General features: G+C 43.1%; 1 protein-coding gene across 1 annotated transcript in view; it reads right to left on the minus strand.

The window, feature by feature from the left end:
• Positions 1-21,041, minus strand: part of CCDC6 (coiled-coil domain containing 6) — a 112,157-nt gene that overhangs the window by 18,076 nt on the left and 73,040 nt on the right. Inside the window, exons 4-6 of the mRNA XM_024986913.2 lie at positions 10,703-10,806; positions 5,922-6,082; positions 174-330 (exon numbers count right to left, since the gene is read on the minus strand). Of these exons, the coding sequence (XP_024842681.1) occupies positions 174-330; positions 5,922-6,082; positions 10,703-10,806 (422 nt within the window). The remainder of the gene's footprint in view (positions 1-173; positions 331-5,921; positions 6,083-10,702; positions 10,807-21,041) is intronic.

Below are 21,041 nucleotides of genomic sequence, written 5' to 3' on the forward strand. Positions count from 1 at the left end.
CAATCGTCTTCATTTATCCCATTCTCGGCAATCACTTTGAGGTGACAGTATTCATCATGACAATAAATAAACGTTCCAGCCATCTCCTACCACATCTCACAGGAGGTGAAGCGGGGCTGGAGGCTGGTTTTTGTTGCTGTCGTTCTCACGAGGTCTGCGGGACACACACGTACCTTTCATCATCCATCTCTAAGCTGGACTCGCTCTCAGAGAGCTGTCGACAGAGGGCCTCTCTTCTCTCCATCTCCCTCTGCAGCTTCCTCTGCAGCCTCAGGTTCTCCTCTCTCATGTGACGTTCCTCCTCCAAATACTGCGCCATTTTCTCGGAATCTGAAAAGCCAGAGTTCTCGATTAAACCAAGGTCCGTGCAGTCATAGTTCACTCTTAAAAAGACAAGGCTGTGCCACAGACCAAGAATAAGACAGCCGTTCTCACTCCCCACACACAGACACCTGGATTTCAAGTTTATCCCAAGTACCAAGGTTGACCAATGATCTGCACTTAGGGAAAAAAATGTGAAAAGTAGTGCTAAAGGGTTAGGCAGCATCAATCCCGCTTCCTCGCCTTCTAAAGTGCTCTATGTCGAGAAAGACATGCTGGAGCTATGTCTGGCCTGAGTGGTTACCAGAGCTCTCACTACTTTGCTGGAGTGGAGAGGGGAAGGGGTTTAGATAGGGAAATAAATTCAGCCCATGGGCTCCCCTCAGGGCACCAATTCTGCTGCCTGTCAACACCAGACACGGTGGGGCACGTCATCTATGGGAGCACACCCAGAGATCACACTTGTTAGCACACCCCCAGTGCAAGCGGTGGGGGCGGGGTTGCACATGGAAAACCTGCTAACAGTTAATAAATCTTTTTATAAAACCAGAAACCGACGTAGTAAGCACTATGTGATCAACATTTCCAACATTAGATCAACATTTCCCATCAGTCTAATTTTTGGTGTATGTGTTACTGTCTCCTCACTGATGCACAGTGTTTTGGAGGCAGACAGCAAATCAAGACGTACGTGCAGCCAGGTTCTGGGGATGGCTCTTGCTTATGACAAGTACCCCTTCCGCAGGAGCTGCTCCACATGTGGTACAGTCAGAACTAATCGGCCCCAGGGCTAGATGCTATAGACTCAGGCTGAACCAACCAGATTATCTCTTGGAGGAATCGGAAATGTGCAACCAACATCTTCCTGGGGCTTTGGAATCCCCTTCTGCTGAGCTGTCTGCCCTCCGGAGTGACTCTGCAGGATTCTGTGGCATCCTTGCCACCAAAGGTAAAACATGACCCTCTAGCCCTTTCCCGGTTTACCCTAGGCAGACCTCCCTCCTTTCCTGGTTTACCCCAGACAGAATGTGTTGCTACTAAGTAACGAAACTTCATACAAAACTCAGTGTCTACCCATCTTCTTGGCTCCTTCATTTTCCCCTGTCTCAGCCAAGGAACTTGGGAAAAGTACAATCTCCATTTACTTCTCTTTTCTGAAAAGTACTTACAAGTTTAGATTGGCCATGACCACGTCTAACAGATAGTCCTACAGGATACTACCCCATATTATCAGTCTGGTTCAGATTTAAGAAGGAAGCAAGGTGGTGACTGCTACACTGACAATTTCTCTCCCATAAACTGAACCTATTTTGACTCCCAAGTCTACCAAATTAGTTCCAGTTTTACATAACTCAATGGAGGTCTGGCATTTTTAGCAAATAATGACTTTTGATAAGTACTCAATGATTTCCAAGAAACCATCATGACAGAATACATCCAAGTTTTTGAAAATCCTTATTTTAGAAATTCAAATGAAAACACCCAAATTATCAAACACTATTATGTGCGCTAAACACTAAATCTCTCAGCTGTTTTCAATCTAACCAGAAACCCTGCTGTCTAATCCAGATGCAAAAATCTCCTTAATTGAAGGCATGCTGGGAAAATATTTACAAAGTACACTTTTAATATAAATGATTAAAGGTATTTCATCCCAAATATGGGGATGCAGAATTTTTCACTTGCTCTACAGGAAGTGCTCTATCAGCCTCTTGGAATATTTATTGTTTCTAGAACTAGAGGGGCAGCTGTCAGAGAAAGTTGCCTTTCTTTTCTATAAATAGGAGAGAACTGAGGATTCGTGAGGCTTTGAGAATAATTGTTTAAGAGGAAACCCTGTCTTTCAAAGAAAAATGGCAATCCTTTAGCATCTGGGGAAACCAGCAGGGGAGAATCCTTAAACAATAAGCTATAGACAAGAACATCAGTCACCAGGAGCGATAGCTGAAAAGATTGCCTGGCAGTTTGGCAATTAACCCAGAAGCCAGAGGCACAGAGAAGGCACCAGGCCCACAGCCTCTGGGTGTGAGAGACCCAGGTACAGATGGCTGAGACCGTGGCATTCCTTGGCTGCCCTCTACCGGCAGGTCGCCACACCTGATTTCACGGGGCTGGATTTACTCTCAGGGCTTCCCCGGTGGCTCAGATGGTAAAGAATCTACCTGCAATGTAGGAGACCTGGGTTCAGTCCCTGGGTCAGGAAGATCCCTTGAAGAAGGAAATGGCAACCCATTCCAGTATTCTCACCTGGGAAATCCCACGGACAGAGGAGCCTGGTGGACTACAGTCCATAGGGTTGCAAAGAGTTGGACATGACTGAGCAACACTTCAGTTACTCTCAGGAGTCATCCTCTTTCTCCCACACTGAGCTCCCTAAAGCTTTGAAGTCACAGCTTATACCTCTACCATCTTCAGCCACCTCACAAATTCAGTCAAAAATAGTGTTAACTGAAGGTGATTTCTAGTCTCCCAAAAGATGGTTCCTATATGATCCTAAGGTGGCCTGTACCTGGCTTTTTTTTTGGCTGGTATGTGAGATCTTAATTCCTGGACGAGGGATTGAGCCCATGTCCTCAGCATCCTCAACACTGGACCACCAGGGAAGTCCCAAGGCCTGTACCTTCTGCGTTCCCTTTCAAGTTTATGGTAAGAAAATACTCCTGCCCAGATCCCATCCAAACCACTGAAATTAAAATCCACAAGGATGAAGCCTCTCCACTGGTCTACAAAAACTCCCCTGAGGCTTCTAACGTTCATCCAGAGTTGAGAGCCATCTGGAGAGAGGTTCAAGCTCAGACTCAGCCTGACTTAATGGGAAAAGGCCCTAGTGCCCTAGGAGCTTTCAAAGGGGACTAGATTATACGACCCAAGGAGACAGATGCAGGTATGAGGAAAGTCTCATGAACTCATCCTCTAAACCCAACCTAAACAACTGTGAGCAGCTAGGAGCCACACGCAGCTGCTTCAGGTCAGCTTTCCCTGTCCTCACAAAATCCAAACAGCATTTACAGATGCCTCTGCTGATATCCACAGTCTCTCCGGGGACCAAACATTGCAGTAGGAAGGAAGTAGAAGAAATAAGATACCCTTCCCAAATTTCTTCCAAAAATGTTGTCTGGGGAACAACAAGGCAAGTATACACAGGAAAGAAAAATAGCACTTGAAAGATTTCAGAAAGGGGCTAAAAGACCTTTGCCTGTGCAACACAGCAAAAACTCAAAAAACACCCAAACCTAAAACAACCAATACTTGAGAACCCTCTCTGACTTGTTTTCACGGAATACACATCCATGGCGATTCTCAAACTGGGTACATGATCAGAATTGCCTTTATTTAAAAAAAATACAGATGACAAGGCTCCACCCCTAGAGTAAGCCCAGAAGCCTGTATAGGGTTAGACAGGATGGTGGCCTCCTACAGATGTCCACATCCTACTCTCTGAAGCCTGTGGCCATGCTGCCTGATGTGGGAAGAGAGACCTGTCGTCATGGTGAGGTTAAGGACCCTGAAATGGGAACTCATCCTGGATTATCTGGGTGGGTCTGATGCAGCCCCAGGGTCTTTAAGGGGAAGGCAGGAGGGTCAGAGTGAAAAGATGTGACAAGGGTGGCAGAGGTGGGAGCGGTACCCATGCAAAGGAGGAGTCATGAGCCAAAGAATGCAGACGCCTTAGAAGCTGAAGCAAGCAAGCAGTTTCTCCTTTCGAGCCTCTTACAAGGAAACGAGCCCTGCTGACACCTTGATTTTAGCCCAGTGGACCTGTTTTGAATCCAGACCTCCAAAAACTAAAACATAATAAATTAGTGTTGTTTTAAATCAGTGAGTCTGTCTCTTTTTTCTTCTTCACCATCCTACGTGTGGTTGAATTTGTTCCTCGCCATGTCTTTCTTCTCATGAGACTTTCGGGGTCAAGCGACTCCTGGCCGAGAAACAAAAGCAGAATTATCCCACTTCCCAAAGGATTTGAATGAAAAGTGGTAATAAAATCAGGTACAATTCCGAGGGAAGACATGGGAGAAGAACGAAGCTGGGTCTAAGGAGCCTCACACACGAATGGCACACATTTATGCTGTGTCAAGGTCACTTGCATCTTAACCACACAACTGCTGTCTCAACAGCCTGCACGTGTTTTATAGAAGAGATGGAATGGCTGGTTCTCCTGTTGTGTCTCTCAGCTAGTACTCTATCTTACTAATAAATATGTGAGATCTTTTGTTGGAAATAAAATAAATGACTAAGTTTGTGCTCATTTGTTAACAATAGGACACATAACACACTATTTCTTAAAGGTTCCCAAGATGACCTTGATGTCCCCTCCCAGACACAGCGCTGGACGAGAGCTTGCAATACACTTCAGAGAAGAAAACATAAAGATAAGAATCGCTGAAATTTTAAATGTGCATTTCATCTGACTCAGCAAATCCATGCCCTGGAGTTTACCCTGACGGTATTCTTACACAGGTATCGAAATATGTGTACAGAGATGTTCTCTGTGGTTGTGCATGGCAGCTCAAAGGGGTCTGTTGATAAGGGATGAGTTAAATAAACTACAGCATATCCATACAATCAAATACTGCACAGCCTTTAAAAGGGGGAGTAAGGCAGTTCTGTATGTATCGGCAGGGGAAAAATTGCAAGAGATAGTAAGTGAAAAGAGAAAACTTAAAAAAAAAAAAAGTATGTTCATTGTGCTACTATTTATATAAAAGAAGTCTACACACACATCTGAGGACTGTATTAAAAATGTGTTAATTGTGAAAATTGGGGGGCTGGGGGTCAGGGGTGAAAGAGACTTATTTTTTCCCTGCATATTTTGTACTGTATTATCTATTCAAATACATCTGAACAGTCTAAAAGCTGAAATAGGAGAAATGCAAGCAAATACACAGTGACCGATCATGCATCCAGAAATTAGTTCCTTTGCTTTCCAAAAATAAAAAGAATATACTTCAAAAGCATTGATTCGGCAAGTACCATGAACAACTGTTAGCTGGGGCCCAATTCTGGTAGTAAAGAAGATAAATACTCTTCTCTGCATTAATGCTCCCAGAGTGCGCTGAGGCCTCCAGCATCGCTCGTGTTAGCACCATCTAAGGGATGAACACCAGGGAGCTGGGGAGGAGTACTACCTCTCATGTAAAATAGATAACGAATGGGGACCTACTGTATAGCACAGGACACTCTCTATTCAATATTCTGTAATGACCAATATGGGAAAAGAATCCCCCAAAGAGTGGATGTATGTAAATGGACAACTGACTCACTCTGCTTGCTGTATAACAGAAACTAACACACACTGTTAATCAACTATATTCCAATTAAAATTAATTAAAAGAAAAGAAATAGTGCCTCTGATCCTGGACCCTCCTGAAATTATGTGATTTTCTAGTATTCTTAACTATTTGCCCTGCCCCACTGTAATTTTTTTAAAAATAAACTATTCCAGGATGACAGACATATAATTATGTACTGGCAATGAAACACAATATGAATTTAATTTATACAAATTCAATGGGAAATACACGTATTTTATAAAACTCTCTCCTTGGTGAGTGGATTACTCCTGTGGACAGATGACCAGTGACAGCAAGCCTACGTACGCTGTAACTGGGCAGCTCTCAGTTGCTTCTTCAGCCTCTCCACTTCATTCTTTAAAAACCTGATGTGTCGCATCATGTTTTCGGGAGAGTCGATCTCCATGGAGATGTCTCTAGGCGATGGGGGAGCAGACACCGGCTGATCCAATTTCTCCTGCAGGATTCTTCATTGAAAAGAAAAATCCAACAATGAAAAACAGTTTGTCTTTAAAACATAAAACACTGATCTGATGCTCACCATCATCTATTTTTAAAATACATAAATAAAATAAAATAAAATACATAAATAAATTCTTAGTAATTGAAAAATAAAGACAAAACAACACATTCTAGCTGGGAGGTTTGTTTTAATAGCATGCTCATATTAATCACCAAAATTCACTAAATTAACTCCTCTGCCCATCTTCCAGTATTTTTAATCGCCCTTACTTGACAGTCAAGTCAAAGGACAGAGCTGAAGAATCCACCTTCCCTTTCTTCCTGTTAAATGGCCGCTGGTAATTAAGCCTTACATAAAAAATCTCTAACACTGGCTTCTCATTATCATGCCGGGCATACCCTGGGCAGTCAGGATGATTTGCTGACTAAATGGTCCACATGTTGGGCTTGAGGGAATGGAGACCCTGGAGGAATTTCCTCTCAGTGCTTTTAGTTGAAACTTAAGAACTATAGATCATGAATCTTTTTGGAGGGTTGTGTCAAATAGACAGATACACTTCTCAACTTCCCTCCTGAAAAACCAACCCTAAGATTTCCCTGGTCCAGTGGCTAACACTCTGTACTCTCAATGCAGGGGGCCCAGGTTCGATCCCTGGTCAGGGAAGTAGATCCCACACACAACTAAAGACCCTGCTTGCTGCAACTAAGACTTGGCACAGTCAAATTAAAAAATAAATATTTTCAAAAAGAAAAAACAAGGGCAAGGCCAACTGGATGGAAGGCCCTTTGCTTCTGGCCACAGCAAAAGGAAAAACAGTTAAAGACAAAACAAAACCAAAAATGTACTGGGTTAGTAAGTGGGTGGTACCACCTTCTCTATCAAATATTTTTAGTCTGAAGTACATAAAGCTCTAATATTTGACAAAATGACAATTTCATAAAGTTCCATGCAATAATCTGGTATTTATATATATATAAAACCTTCTACTGCTTTCTTCAAAGAAAGATTGACTGGCAGCAGACCTCTCTGCCTCCTTTTTATAAACTGCTGGGAAGTTTTTGGTTTAGTTTGGTTTTTACCTTTGAGTTTATCCCTTGCTGAGAAAACTAGGTGGTTAAATATTGTAATGGTCTCTCCATCTATTAGATGAAATAACTTTCCATGATTCAATTAGTACTACTATAATAAGGCAAAACAAAACTGATTCAACTACTGCTTCAATAATTCCATATAGGTACACCTTGGATCTTCACTTTTTTTAAAGCCTGTGGAAGATTCCCTGGAGAAGGCCATGGCAACTCACTCCAGTATTCTTGGCTAGAGAACTGGATGAACAAAGGAGCCTGACGGGCTACAGTCCACGGGCCACAGAGTCAGACACATCTGAGCAACTAACGCACAACCCACACCTGAATCTGTTTTGCAGATCTTGAGACAAACTCAATCTATGGTTATTCATCCGAACCAAATATTTATGGCAAATATTTCTGGTCAGTAAACTAAAGTTCCTGGTGAAGTAGGTGAATGAATATTTTCAAGAAGTTTCCTTTCTACACCCAAACACACATCCCATCTACAGAACTTCCCTGCCATTAGCCCTGTTCCACCCACCCCAAAGCACACAGTGCTTAAATCTAAGGGCCCCACCACATCTTTTTTTGTGGGGGACTGTGTGGCACAACATGTAGGATCTTGGTTCCCCAAACAGGGATTGAACCCATGCTCCTTGCATTGAGAGCTCAGTCTTAACCACAGGACCACCAGGGAAGCACTCCCACCCCAGTTCTTGCACAAAGGGATTCAAGATTACATGTGTTGCTGAGTTTTTCATATCCATGTACATATATTTAACAGTAAAAACACTAACCTTAAATATGTACAAGTAAGTCTATAAAAAACAAAGTTTTATAGACTTTAGTAAGTCTTAAAACACAAAGATGATCATTTCGCTATTAAAATCTCAGCCTTCCTAATGAAGTACACTCTAGAGATATGTGATCAGTCATGGTACACAGCACACATCCTAAGCACTTCAGAAAATAATGGGGGAAGCAAGTTCAATAAGACATTCTACTAGGACAGTAAGAGGGGAGTATAAAGATGGACCAACAGAAGGATAGTTGAGTTTAGCTGCTCGGACTCTTTGCGACCCCATGGACTGCGGCACGCCAGGCTTCCCTGTTCATCACCACTCCCAGAGCTTGCTCAAACTCATGTCCATCGAGTCAGTGATGCCATCCAACCATCTCATCCCCTGTCATCCCCTTCTCCTCCAACCTTCAATCTTTCCCAGCATCAGGGTCTTTTCCAATCAGTCAGTTCTTCCCATTAGGTGGCCAAAGTATTGGAGTTTCAGCTTCAGCATCAGTCCTTTCAATGAATATTCAGGACTGACTTCCTTTATGATTGACTGGTTTGATGTCCTTGCAGTCCAAGGGACTATTAAGGATCTTCTCCAACACCACAAAAGCATCAATTCTTTGGTGCTCAGCTTTCTTTATAGTCCAACTCTCACATCCATACATGACTACTGGAAAAACCATAGCTTTGACTAGACGGACCTTTGTTGGCAAAGTAATGTCTCTGCTTTTTAATATGCTGTCTAGGTTGGTCATAGCTTTTCTTCCAATTCCAAGGAGTAAGTGTCTTTTAATTTCATGGCTGCAGTCACCATCTGCAGTGATTTTGGAGCCCCCAAAAATAAAGCCTCTCACTGTTTCCATTGTTTTCCCATCTATTTGCCATGAAGTGATGGGACTGGATGCCATGATCTTAGTTTTTTGAATGTTGACTTTTAAGCCAACTTTTCCACTGTCCTGTTTCAACAAGAGGCTCTTTAGTTCTTCTTCACTTTCTGCCATAAGTGTAGTGTCATCTGCATATCTGAGGTTATTGATATTTCTCCCAGCAATCTTGACTCCAGCTTGTGCTTCTTTCAGCCTGGCATTTCGCATGATGGACTCTGCCCAGAAGTTAAATAAGCAGGGTGACAAAATACAGCCTTGACATATTCCTTTCCCGATTTGGAACCAGTCTGTTGTCCCATGTCCAGTTCTAACTGCTGCCTGTTGACCTGCATACAGATTTCTCAGGAGGCAGATCAGGTGGTCTGCTATTCCCATCTCTTTAAGAATTTTCCACAGTTTGCTGTGATCCACACAGTCAAAGGCTTTGGCATAGTCAATAAAGCAGATGTTTTTCTGGAACTCTCTTGCTTTCTAATTTGATCTCTGGTTCCTCTGCCTTTTCCAAATCCAGCTTGAACATCTGGAAATTCATGGTTCACGTACTGTTGAAGCCTCACTTGGAGAATTTTGAGCATTACTTTGCTAGCGTGTGAGATGAATGCAACTGTGCGGTAGTTTGAGGATTCTTTGGCATTGCCTTTCTTTGGGATTGGAATGAAAACACATTTTCCAGTCCTGTGGTCACTGCTGAGTTTCCCAAATTTGCTGGCGTAATAAGTACAGCACTTTAACAGTATCATCTTTTAGGATTTGAAAGAGCTCAGCTGGAATTCCATCACCTCCACTAGCTTTGTTCATAGTGATGCTTCCTAAGGCCTACTTGACTTCACACTCCAGGATGTCTGGCTCAAATGAGTGATCACACCATCATGGTTATCTGGGTCATGAAGATCTTTTTGTACAGTTCTTCTGTGTATTCTTCCCACCTCTTCTTAATATCTTCTGCTTCTGTTAGGTCCATACCATTTGTGTTCTTTATTGTACCCATCTTTGCATGAAATGTTCCCTTGGTATCTCTAATTTTCTTGAAGAGGTCTCTAGTCTTTCCCATTCTATTGTTTTCCTCTATTCTTTGCACTGATCACTGAGGAAGGCTTTCTTATCTCTCCTTGCTATTTTTTGGAAACCTGCATTCAGATGTGTATATCTTTCCTCTTCTCCTTTGCCTTTCACTTCTCTTCTTGTCTCAGCTATTTTTAGGCCTCCTCAGACAACCGTTTTGCCCTTTTGCATTCCTTTTTCTTGGGGATGGTCTTGATCACTGCCTCCTGTACAATGTCATAAACCTCCGTCTATAGTTCTTCAGGCACTCTGTCTGTCAGATCTAATCCCCTGAATCTATTTGTCACTTCTACTGTATAATTGTCGGAGAACGCAATGGCAAGCCACGCCAGTGCTCTTGCCTGAAGAATCCCATGGATGGAGGAGCCTGGTGGGCTGCAGTCCATGGGGTCGATACAAGTTGGACGCGGCTGAGCGACTTCACTTTCACTTTTCACTTTCACACAGTGGAGAAGGCAATGGCAACCCACTCCAGTGTTCTTGCTTGGAGAATCCTGGGGACGGCGGAGCCTGGTGGGCTGCTGTCTGTGGGGTTGCACAGAGTCAGACACGACTGAAGCGACTTAGCAGCAGCAACTGTATAATTGTAAGGGATTTTATTTAGGTCATACCTGAATGGTCTAGTGGTTTCCCCTACTTTAGGAGGACAGGCTATCAACATTTTCCCCATTTGTCGAATTAAAACAGCGTGTGTCCACTAAGGCATTAAAATGTCCCGTTGTTACTCCTTGGTCACATTCAGCATGGTCCCCCGACCCCACATCCAACACACACACATTTACAGACACTACACAGAACAGCAAGACTCAACACACCGCTTTTCAGCTTCAAGTTTATCCATCCTCTTCCAGAGACGGTTCACTAGTGCTTCTTGTTCTTGTTCCAAAGTATTTTCAAGGTCAATCTTCTCCCGTCTCAACTGGAGAAAAAGAAAGAAGTTTTACTGAGAATTGTAGGCCACTTAAACTTTGTTAATTAGATTTTTTGATTGGAACACTAGGATCCCTTTCCATGGAGAAAACTGCAAAGAAACAGTCAATTTTCTGGCACAGACACATTAAGTGCATTTAGTTCTTAAACTTTAATTGAGAAAACTGAGATACGTTCATTCTTTGATGTTAACACTTAATTGCTCTCTGGTAGGTCAATCACAGTGGTTGCTTCAGCAGTTACTCAAGACACATGGAAAGTCTTCCTTAAAGAGAGTTTGAGGAGCTTTGCTTGCCAGTTGTCTCAGGACATAAGCGGATTTGTCTCCCTAGTCCTGCATGCATTTCAACATTAAACCAGAAAGGTTATACTTCCATTTACAGAAATAACTCCAGCACTGAAGACAATTCTACCAAGTGGTTAATGGGTACATAGAAATGTGTCCTAAGATATAAAAACATGTGTGAAAAGGATAAACACCACATTCACAATACTGGTTACTTCTGGGGAGGTGGGGAAGAAGGAAAATGTGATTTAGGGGAAGGCAAACGGTTGTAGAGGGAACCCTACACTGCATTCTACTTCATAAAAAGAAGCAATTTGGGGAAGCAATTAATTTAATCTATTAACATAGAAAGTAAAAGTGTTAAGTCGATCAGTCCTGACTCTTTGCGACCCCATGGACTATAGTCCTCCAGGCTCCTCTGTCCATGGGACTCTCCAAGCAAGAATATTGGAGTGTGTTGCCATTCCCTTCTCCAGGGGATCTTCCCAACCCAGGGATCGAACCCGGGTCTCCCGCATTGCAGGCAGATTCTTTACTGTCTGAGCCAACACAGAGCAACATGCAAACACTGAGACCAACAGCAGACACAGGTTAATAGGGATGTAGCGGAGAACGCGATGGCACCCCACTCCAGTACTCTTGCCTGGAAAATCCAATGGACGGAGGAGCCTGGTGGGCTGCAGTCCATGGGGTCGCCAAGAGTCAGACACGACTGAGCGACCTCACTTTCACTTTTCACTTTCATGCATTGGAGAAGGAAATGGCAACCTGCTCCAGTGTTCTTGCCTGCAGAATTCCAGGGACGGGGAAATCTGGTGGGCTTCCGTCTATGGAGCAGCACAGAGTCGGACACGACTGAAGTGACTTAGCAGAAAACTGGTTGGTGATGGACAGGGAGGCCTGGTATGCTGTGATTCATGGGGTCTCAAAGAGTCGCACACGACTGAGCGACTGAACTGAATTGAACTGAGGAATCAGAAAGGTCTGCTCTCTGGGGACTTTTTTGGTTGGCCAAAAAGTTCATTCAGGTTTTTCCATTACAGCTTGTGAGAAACCCAAATGAACTTATTGGCCAGCCCAATATATTTTAGTAGTGGTGAAGACATTAAAAGAAACCATTTATATGTTTTAGTAGAGAGTGAGAGAGAGATGAAGAAAAAGAGGGCTGGTGATGGGGACAGAAAGTGCCATGATCAACAGAGTTCACAGCATCAAGAAGAAGGAAATGTGTGCTATCACTTTTGTATACTTGTCTATCTGCTTGGGATATTAAGTAATTTTAACAGAAATCATTTTTTAAAAAGGGGGCAATGTTATATTACCGCCCCCATGCTGTCTCTTCAACCAACTGGAATTTATCTTTTCAACTAGTGACTTAACAGATTATTTTTGATTGCACAGCTACACAGCTGTCCAGGTATTAATAGCAGACTTCACACTTCTTTAGCAGGTGAGAGGCATCCTCACTGAGCCTATGTAGACATAAAGTGAGACCCATTCCATGGACAAAATGCAGCCTTTTACAGCAACCAAAGCAGACATACCTTACTCCACCAGTCAATGAGCCAAGATCACACAGTCAACAGAAAATACAGCTTCACTGTATTTTCTTTGCATGGGCAAAGGGAGAGGAATCAGCCTAAGCTGGAAGCATCCTGTGCAGTGAAGCTGGGAGCTGGCTAATGCACAAAAGCTCCTCAAGATATTAAACAGCTCCTTTTCCCCGCAAGGAGGAAAAACCCAGGAACACCTCACAGAACTCCTATGAATCTTTGTGACCCTCTGACCACATTTTGGGCCAAGGTTTGAAGTACTGATACAATTCACAGTCGTTTATTTAAAGAAACAAAATGCCAAGTCATTTACCCTTTAAGGACCCTATTGCCATGTTTAACTAAAACATGACAAGGGGTACTTGGTAGGTGAGAAAAAATTCAAGCAAGGCATCGTTTTGTAGTATAGATGCCTAGTAGAGAAACTAATGCCCAACGGCTTATTTTTAGAGTAATTATGCACCATGCAAATCTGTAACTCCAAAAAACAAAATCAAGACAAAGCTGTCTTTACCCACATATGACTGACTCGGCATGTGGTTTTGAGGGTGTCGCAAAGAGTCGGACACGACTGAGCGACTGAACTGAATTGAACTGAACCTGCCCTCAGGCTTCCTAGGTGGCGCTAGTGGTAAAGAACCCACTTGCCAATGCAGGAGACGTTAAGAGATGCAGGTTTGATCCCTGGGTGGGGAAGATCCCCTGGAGGAGAGCATGGCAACCCACTCCACGTATTCTTGCCTGGAGAATCCCATGGAGAGAGGAGCCTGGCGGGCTATGGTCTATAAGATCAGAGAGTTGGACATGACTGAAGCGACTTAGGATGCACGCACGCAACCTGCCCTCATCTATGAAATGAGAAGGCTGGCCTCAATGACATCTGAGGTCCCTTCCAGGGCCACCCATTCTATCATTCTCTGTCAATCTCAAGATGGCACTTGTCTCAGTCTGTGCTAGTTCCATTGAGATTTTTAGAAACAAAAGCAGCAAAAGAAATCATCTAAATCCACTCTTTCATTTGAGAGCTGAGGAACCACTGATTCAGGGAAAGGAATGGGGATCAGTCACCATGGTGACCAGAGAAGCTGGGTCCCCTCTAACCAGCAAGTTCAGAGCATCTGGAGGGGCAAATAGGATTTGGGGTAAATTATCCAGTAATTCTTAGAAGTAGTGGAGCAGGGGGTACCTTAGTGAGTCCAAGAGTATGCAGGAGCAGATAAGAAAGCAGGAAAAACAGAAGTTGAACATGAATCTCAGCTCCTTTTTGGTACCAGTTAGTACAGCTATGTGTGAGAGAGTGTGTGTGTGTCTGTTAAGTCACTTCAGTTGTGTCCCACTCTTTGCGAACCTATGGACTGCAGCCTGCCAGGCCCCTCTGTCCACGGGATTCTCCAGGCAAGAATACCGGAGTGGGTTGCTGCGTCCTCCTGCAGGGGATCTTCCCGACCGAGACTGAACCCACGCCTCTCATGTCTCCTGCACTGGCAGGCAGGTTCCTTACCACTAGTGCCGCCTGGGAGCCTGTTAGTAGAAACCAAGTTTCACCCTCTGGAGGCCTGGGTTCACGTGGGCAGTAGACTGATAGCTGGTTGCCACCTGAAGAACTTCAGAACCTTCCGAAGTTCTTTATCAGCGCTGCCCTTCCATCTCCTGTCCATCTAATCCCACAGCCTATTTATTTATAGCCAAAGAGTACAAACCAGTACTGCTGTTTCAGACCTAAGTAGATTTTCAGTGCTTGCATTGCCGTGATATCAAACAACCCTCAAATCTGACAGTGTGTGTTAAACTGACAGGGTACTGAGTCAGAAATTCTTGCTGGAATGGAAACATCAGCTCAGTGCTGCATTCACTGCTTTTGCAATGCTGATCTCCATCTGTAACAGTCTTCCCTGTCTCCTTTTAAATTCAGTGTTCATGTCACAGGTACCCACTCTTCCATTACCAAACATCAAATTCTCAGGCAAACCCAAGCCCCTGCTGACTACACTGTCTATGAGCACGCAGCACCAGTGGATACAGCCGATTTGTAGAATATTCATTTGGAGGGTGGCTTTGTAATTAAGTCAGGTCAATGGACTGTCAGCCGAACTCCTTACTTGTCTTCAGTAGCTCTTCCTCCCATTGCAAGTTAATTAACATTGCACCAAGAGTTATTATGCTTCCCAAATAAATAACTTCTTTAATGGATAAACTTAGTGTATAAAAGTAGAGCTGGCTCATTTGAATTCACAGTCCTTCTCAGTGGACTGACACTCACCACCCAAAAAGCAGAAAAAGCAGGGGGCAGCCAAAAGACAGCTCCAACATTACCACACTTCTCTCTCAGGAGAGCATTTTCCCACTTAGAGAGAACCAGGATGCTCGCAGAGGTCAGGGAAGGAATACTTGGCAAAAAAGCCTGATGAGAATTGTAGCATGACCATGTGCTCAACTACAGAATTTTGAAAGGTTTTAGTGGATCATCTCAATCTACTTTGAAAAGTTTTAGTCTGACCACCAAATTACCATCATTCCTATGTGAAAATATATTTTGAACTCCAAACATTTGACTTAAAAACCCAATTTTGGAAGGCAGCCCATGACAACTGCCTGTTCTGTGTACACCAGAAATACACAGAGAAGGGAATTCCCTTGCTGTCTGGTGGTTAGGACTCCACTGTGTTGCTGAGGGCCCAGGTATGGTCCCTGGTCAGGGAACCGTGATCCTACATGCTGTGTAGTGTGGCCAAAAAAAAAAAAAAAGAACAGAAAAAATATATATACTGATAAAAAGACACAAAAAAATCACAAAGAATAGCAAGATAAATAGGGTTAGCCCTTGGGTTAAAGTATTAATAATATTGGTGGTAATTTATCATCACATCTTTTCCTGCTCCCACACAATTTTTAAAAATATTTATGTGTTTTGGCTGTTTTGGGCTTCCTAGTTGCAGCTCACAGGCGTGGCTCCTTATGGCACATTCCTTAGTCCCCCACCCAGGGATCGAATCCGAATCCCCTGTATTGGCAGGTAGATTCTTAACCACTGGACCCAGGGAAGTCCGCCCCACACAATTTTTTAATGAACATTTACTATGCTTATAACAAAAAATGGGAAGACAATATTACAAATTAACAATTTCCTAATTTAGGATATTAATTCACATACATAAAACACAGAATGAATTCATACACTCTGTTGCTGCTGCTGCTGCTGCTGTGAAGTTGCTTCAGTCGTGTCTGACTCTATGCGACCCCATAGACGGCAGCCCACTAGGCTCCCCCGTCCCTGGGATTCTCCAGGCAAGAACACTGGAGTGGGTTGCCATTTCCTTCTCTAATGCATGAAAGTGAAAAGGGAAAGTGAAGTCGCTCAGTCGTGTCCGACTCTTAGTGATCCCATGGACTGCAGCCCACCAGGCTCCTCCATTCATGGGATTTTCCAGGCAAGAGTACTGGAGTGGGGTGCCATTGCCTTCTCCGTCATACACTCTAAGAGGAGAAATTATACTGAAGGCTCAGCTACTTATCTGGAAGACTGAGAATCTTCCAGACAGCCTTGAGTTACTAACCTTCTTTACCACAGCTTGTGCATCTGTATAAAAACTAGATTTGTTCTTTGAAATGGGTAGAACTTTAGGACAATAGTAATACCTTATTAATATTTAATATATGAAAAGTGACACTTTCATAGTTTACCAGCTCAATAAATTTTGCTTTTGTTCAGTGATAATGAAAAATCAAGGTCTTTTATGAAACAGATACATATATAATTAGTCATTTATATGGTTTCCAGGCTTAAGTTTCCATCACTTTGACATCAGTGCAATATTATACAAATTTGCATAGTGGGTTCATAATTCTAGGGGACTCTTTTACCAAATAATCACCATCAGTGGAAAGCAAGCAGGTTTCAAAGTCTTGGGTATACAGGGTTTTTTTGCTACATCAAGAACGCAGTGGAGAAATCCTCAGGAAAGAACACATACCACAGTGCACGCTGCAAATACACTGTCACATCAGGGGCTACCTTCAGCTCATCATCTAAAATAAGCCTCTTTGAGAGACAAATATCATGTATCATGCAGAATTCAAAAAGGATACAAATCAACTTATTTACAAAAACAGACTCACAGACAGAGTAAACATCATTACTAAAGAGGGAAGGTTGGGGGAGGGATAAATTAGGAATTGGTGGGTAACACATAGATACAGGATTTAGCCATTTGCCACACATGTTTAGCTAAGGAGAATACTTTTTCTAAGTTGCCCACCAAATTCTTGTACTTTTTTTTTTTTTTAATGGACTTCGTGAAATGAACTTATGGTTGCCGGAGGGAAGGAACAGTTAGGGACTTTGGGAAGGTCATGCACACACTGCTATATTGAAGATGGATAACCAACAAAGACCCATTGTACAGCAATGGGACTCTGCTCAGTGTCATGTGCCATCCTGGATGGGAGGAGGGCTTGGGGGAGAATGGACACATGTATATACATGGGTGACTCCCAAGTACCACAACAGTATTAATGGGCTATACCCCAATCAAAATAAAAAGTTTAAAGTTATAAAGAACTGACTTCATCCATTCTAATTCCAAGCAACTAGAAAGTCTCAGTACAGTATCTCTGGATTCTATTACCCTTACAGTACGTAGCACACCCATGCCCTACAAGTTCACAGGCAACGGCTTTTCCACCAGTGCGTGACCAGGGACATACATGCTTGGATCATGGTGAGGTGCCTCTTTCTTTATAAAGAAAACTCATTTTTAATTTTGTCCCTGCCATCATCTATTCAAACTGATGCACAAGGCAAATGTTATCTGGGTGCTTCAAAATAATACCTGACAAGATGGAACACAGTCTTGGTACTTAATTGAAACAAGGCCTAAGGAAGGACTTCCTTCATTTCATATCCTGCAGAGGGACTTAATCTGTGTCCCTGACACAGCTCAACGTCTGCTCTCACAGGTGTGGAGGGGAGGCCCCTCAGCTGGCTTCATCACACTCTGACAGCTCCTCAATTACACATCAGCTGAAAAGAGAGCCTGCTGAAGCTCCTTGAGTACCACCTACCACTGCCCCTGGTTTGTTTACTACCAAGCCACAAACTCTCACTTATATTCCAGTATGCTCTGAGGCTTTTCTCCACCTCTCCCTGATAAGCAGTAGGTAGGGCTTTCCTGGTGGCTCAGACAGTAAAGAATCCGCCTGCAATGTGGGAGACCTGGGTTCAATCCCTGGGTGGGGAAGATCCCCTGGAGGAGGGCATGGCAATCTATTCTAGTATACTTACCTGGAGAATCCCATGGACAGAAGAGCCTGGCAGGCTACAGTCCATAGGGTCACAAGATTCAGACATGACTGAATGACTAAGCAAAAACAGCACAGGATGTCTGTACTTGACCTTCAGGTGACCCCCCCATCTTCAAAGATTTGCTACAAATCCCCATCAAGTTGACTTCAGGGTCTACTGTGACTATGTCTGGCTGTGTACCTTGTCTAAAATGTGAAGACACAGGTTGTAATATTTTACTTTACAAAATTAAAAGCAGGGCAGCAAATTATAATGCACTATTATTCAGTTCAGTTGCTCAGTCACGTCGGACTCTTTGTCATGCCATGGACTACAGCATGCCAGGCCTCCATGTCCATCACCAACTCCCAGAGCTTGCTCAAATTCATGTTCATTGAGTTGGTGATGCCATCCAACCATCTCATCCTCTGTTGTCCCCTTCTCCTCCTGCCTTCAATCATTCCCAGCATCAGGTCTTTTCCAATCAGTCAGTTCTTTCCATCAAGTGGCCAAAGTTTCAGCTTCAGCATCAGTCTTTTCAATGAATATTCAGGACTGACTTCCTTTACGATTGACTGGATTGATCTCCTTGCAGTCCAAGGGACTCTCAAGGATCTTCTCCAACACCATAGTTCAAAAGCATCAATCCTTTGGAGCTTCGCTTTCTTTATAGTTCAACTCTCACATCCATATGTGGCTACTGGAAAAACCATAGCTTTGACTCGATGGACCTTTGTTAACAAAGTAATGTCTCTGCTTTTTAATATGCTGTCTAGGTTGGTCATAGCTTTTCTTCCAAGGAGCAAGCATCTTTTAATTTCATGGCTGCAGCCACTATCTGCAATGATTTTGGAGCCCCATAAATAAAGTCTCTTACTGTTTCCATTGTTTTCCCATCTATTTGCCATGAAGTGATGGGACCGGATGCCATGATCTTGAATGTTGACTTTTAAGCCAACTTTTTCACTCTCCTCTTTCACTTTCATCAAGAGGCTCTTCAGTTCCTCTTCGCTTTCTGCCATAAGGGTGGTGTCATCTGCATATCCAAGGTTATTGATATTTCTCCCGGCAATCTTGATTCCAGCTTGTGCTTCATCCAGTCCAGCATTTCGCTTGATGTACTCTGCACAGAAGTTAAATAAGCAGGGTGACAATATATAGCTTTGACGTACTCCTCTCCCAATTTGGAACCAGTCTGTTATTCCATGTCCAGTTCTAACTGTTGCTTCTTGACCTGCATACAGATTTCTCAGGAGGCAGATCAGGTGGTCTGGTATTCCCATCTCTTTAAGAACTTTCCAGTTTGCTGTGATCCACACAGTCAAAGCCTTTGGTGTAGTCAATAAAGCAGAAGCAGATGTTTTTCTGGAACACTCTTGCTGTTTTAATGATCCAATGGATGTTGACCATTTGATCTCTGGTTCCTCTGCCTTTTCTAAAACCAGCTTGAACATCTGGAAGTTCATGGTTCACATACTGTTGAAGCCTCACTTGGAGAATTTTGAGCATTATTGTGCTAGTGCATGAGATGAGTGCAACTATGTGGTAGTTTGAGCATTCTTTGGCATTGCCTTTCTTTGGAATTGAAATGAAAACTGACCTTTTCCAGTCCTGTGGCCACTGCTGAGCTTTCCAAATTTGCTGGCATGTTGAAAGCAGCACTTTAACAGCATCATCTTCCAGGATTTGAAAGAGCTCCGCTGGAATTCCATCAGCTCCACTAGCTTTGTTCATAGTGATGCTTCCTAAGGCCCACTTGACTTCACATTCCAGGATGTCTGGCTCTAGGTGAGTGATCACAGCATCATGGTTATCTGGGTCATAAAGATCTTTTTTGTACAGTTCTTCTGTGTATTCTTCCCACCTCTTCTTAATATCTTCTGCTTCTGTTAGGTCCATACCATTTCTGTCCATTATTGTTCCCATCTTTGCATGAAATGTTCCCTTGGTATCTCTAATTTTACTATTGTTAGATGACACTTATTAGTGTTATTGCTAGTGTTAGACAACACTATATATTGTTAACAACACTATCCCTTGGTATTTCTAATTTTCTCTACTATTGTTAGACACATTATTATTAGTGTTATTACTAGTGTTAGACAACAGTGTGCATTGTTCACAACATTATTGTTGGAGGAAAAAGAAGACAAAGGTAAGGAAGATGATGATGAATATGAACAGCAGCTGTTGGGGGGGACTATCGTCGAGGTGATGTTTTTCATGTTTCTACTTCCATGTTTAGGTTTTCCACATTTTCTGGAAAGCGCAATGGATTAGTCTTATAATTTAGAAAGTTTAAGACTTCCATAATTTGAGATGAGTCTGTGAAATCAAACTTCAAACATGCACAGGGGTCATTAAGTTTCCTCTGTGCACGCGTGTGCGCTAAGTAGCTTCAGTCGTGTCGGACTCTGCGACGCCATGGCCCACCAGGTTTCTGTGTTCCTGGGACTCTCCAGGCAAGAATACTGGAGTGGTTTGCCATTCCCTTCTCCAAGGGATCTTCCCCACCCAGGGGTCGAACCTGCGTCTCCTGTATTGGCAGGCAGGTTCTTTACCCGGGAGGCCCCAAGTTTCCTCTCCTTAATGCAAATGAAGGCTCGTGCAACATGGTTGTTCTCTGAAGAGCTCCTGCAACAGAGCCTGCCAGGGCAGCCGCCAGCATGAATGGAATTCTAACTAAACCCACTATGCCCAAATTACCCATGAACTGAGGAAATATCTTATTCCAACTTAAAAAAAAAAAAATCCACCAATCAAAGACGCAGACCTGAACACAAGCCACTAGCCACTCAATTAGCTGCTAAGTCACGAGGACAACAGATGATCTGTGCAACTCACTAGAATTAGTCATTGCAGCCACTAAAAATAAGCAGCACCAGAATTGTATGTGGACTGCTTGTGACATCAGCTGGCTTGTATTACCCGCTGGACAAGTAAGGCAGAGAGGCAGTCTTATATTCTTCACTCAGAACCACTGTACTAGGAGCTAGAAAGCGACACTGTTCCTTTCTTATTTGTGAAACTTAAAATATGCTAAATGTTTCCTTATTACCTTTTTAAAAAGTGAACAAAAAAATAATGGACTTTGCTGATAGTCC

This window comes from Bos taurus, chromosome 28 (genome assembly GCF_002263795.3).
Source record: "Bos taurus isolate L1 Dominette 01449 registration number 42190680 breed Hereford chromosome 28, ARS-UCD2.0, whole genome shotgun sequence".
Classification (NCBI taxonomy): Eukaryota; Metazoa; Chordata; class Mammalia; order Artiodactyla; family Bovidae; genus Bos; species Bos taurus.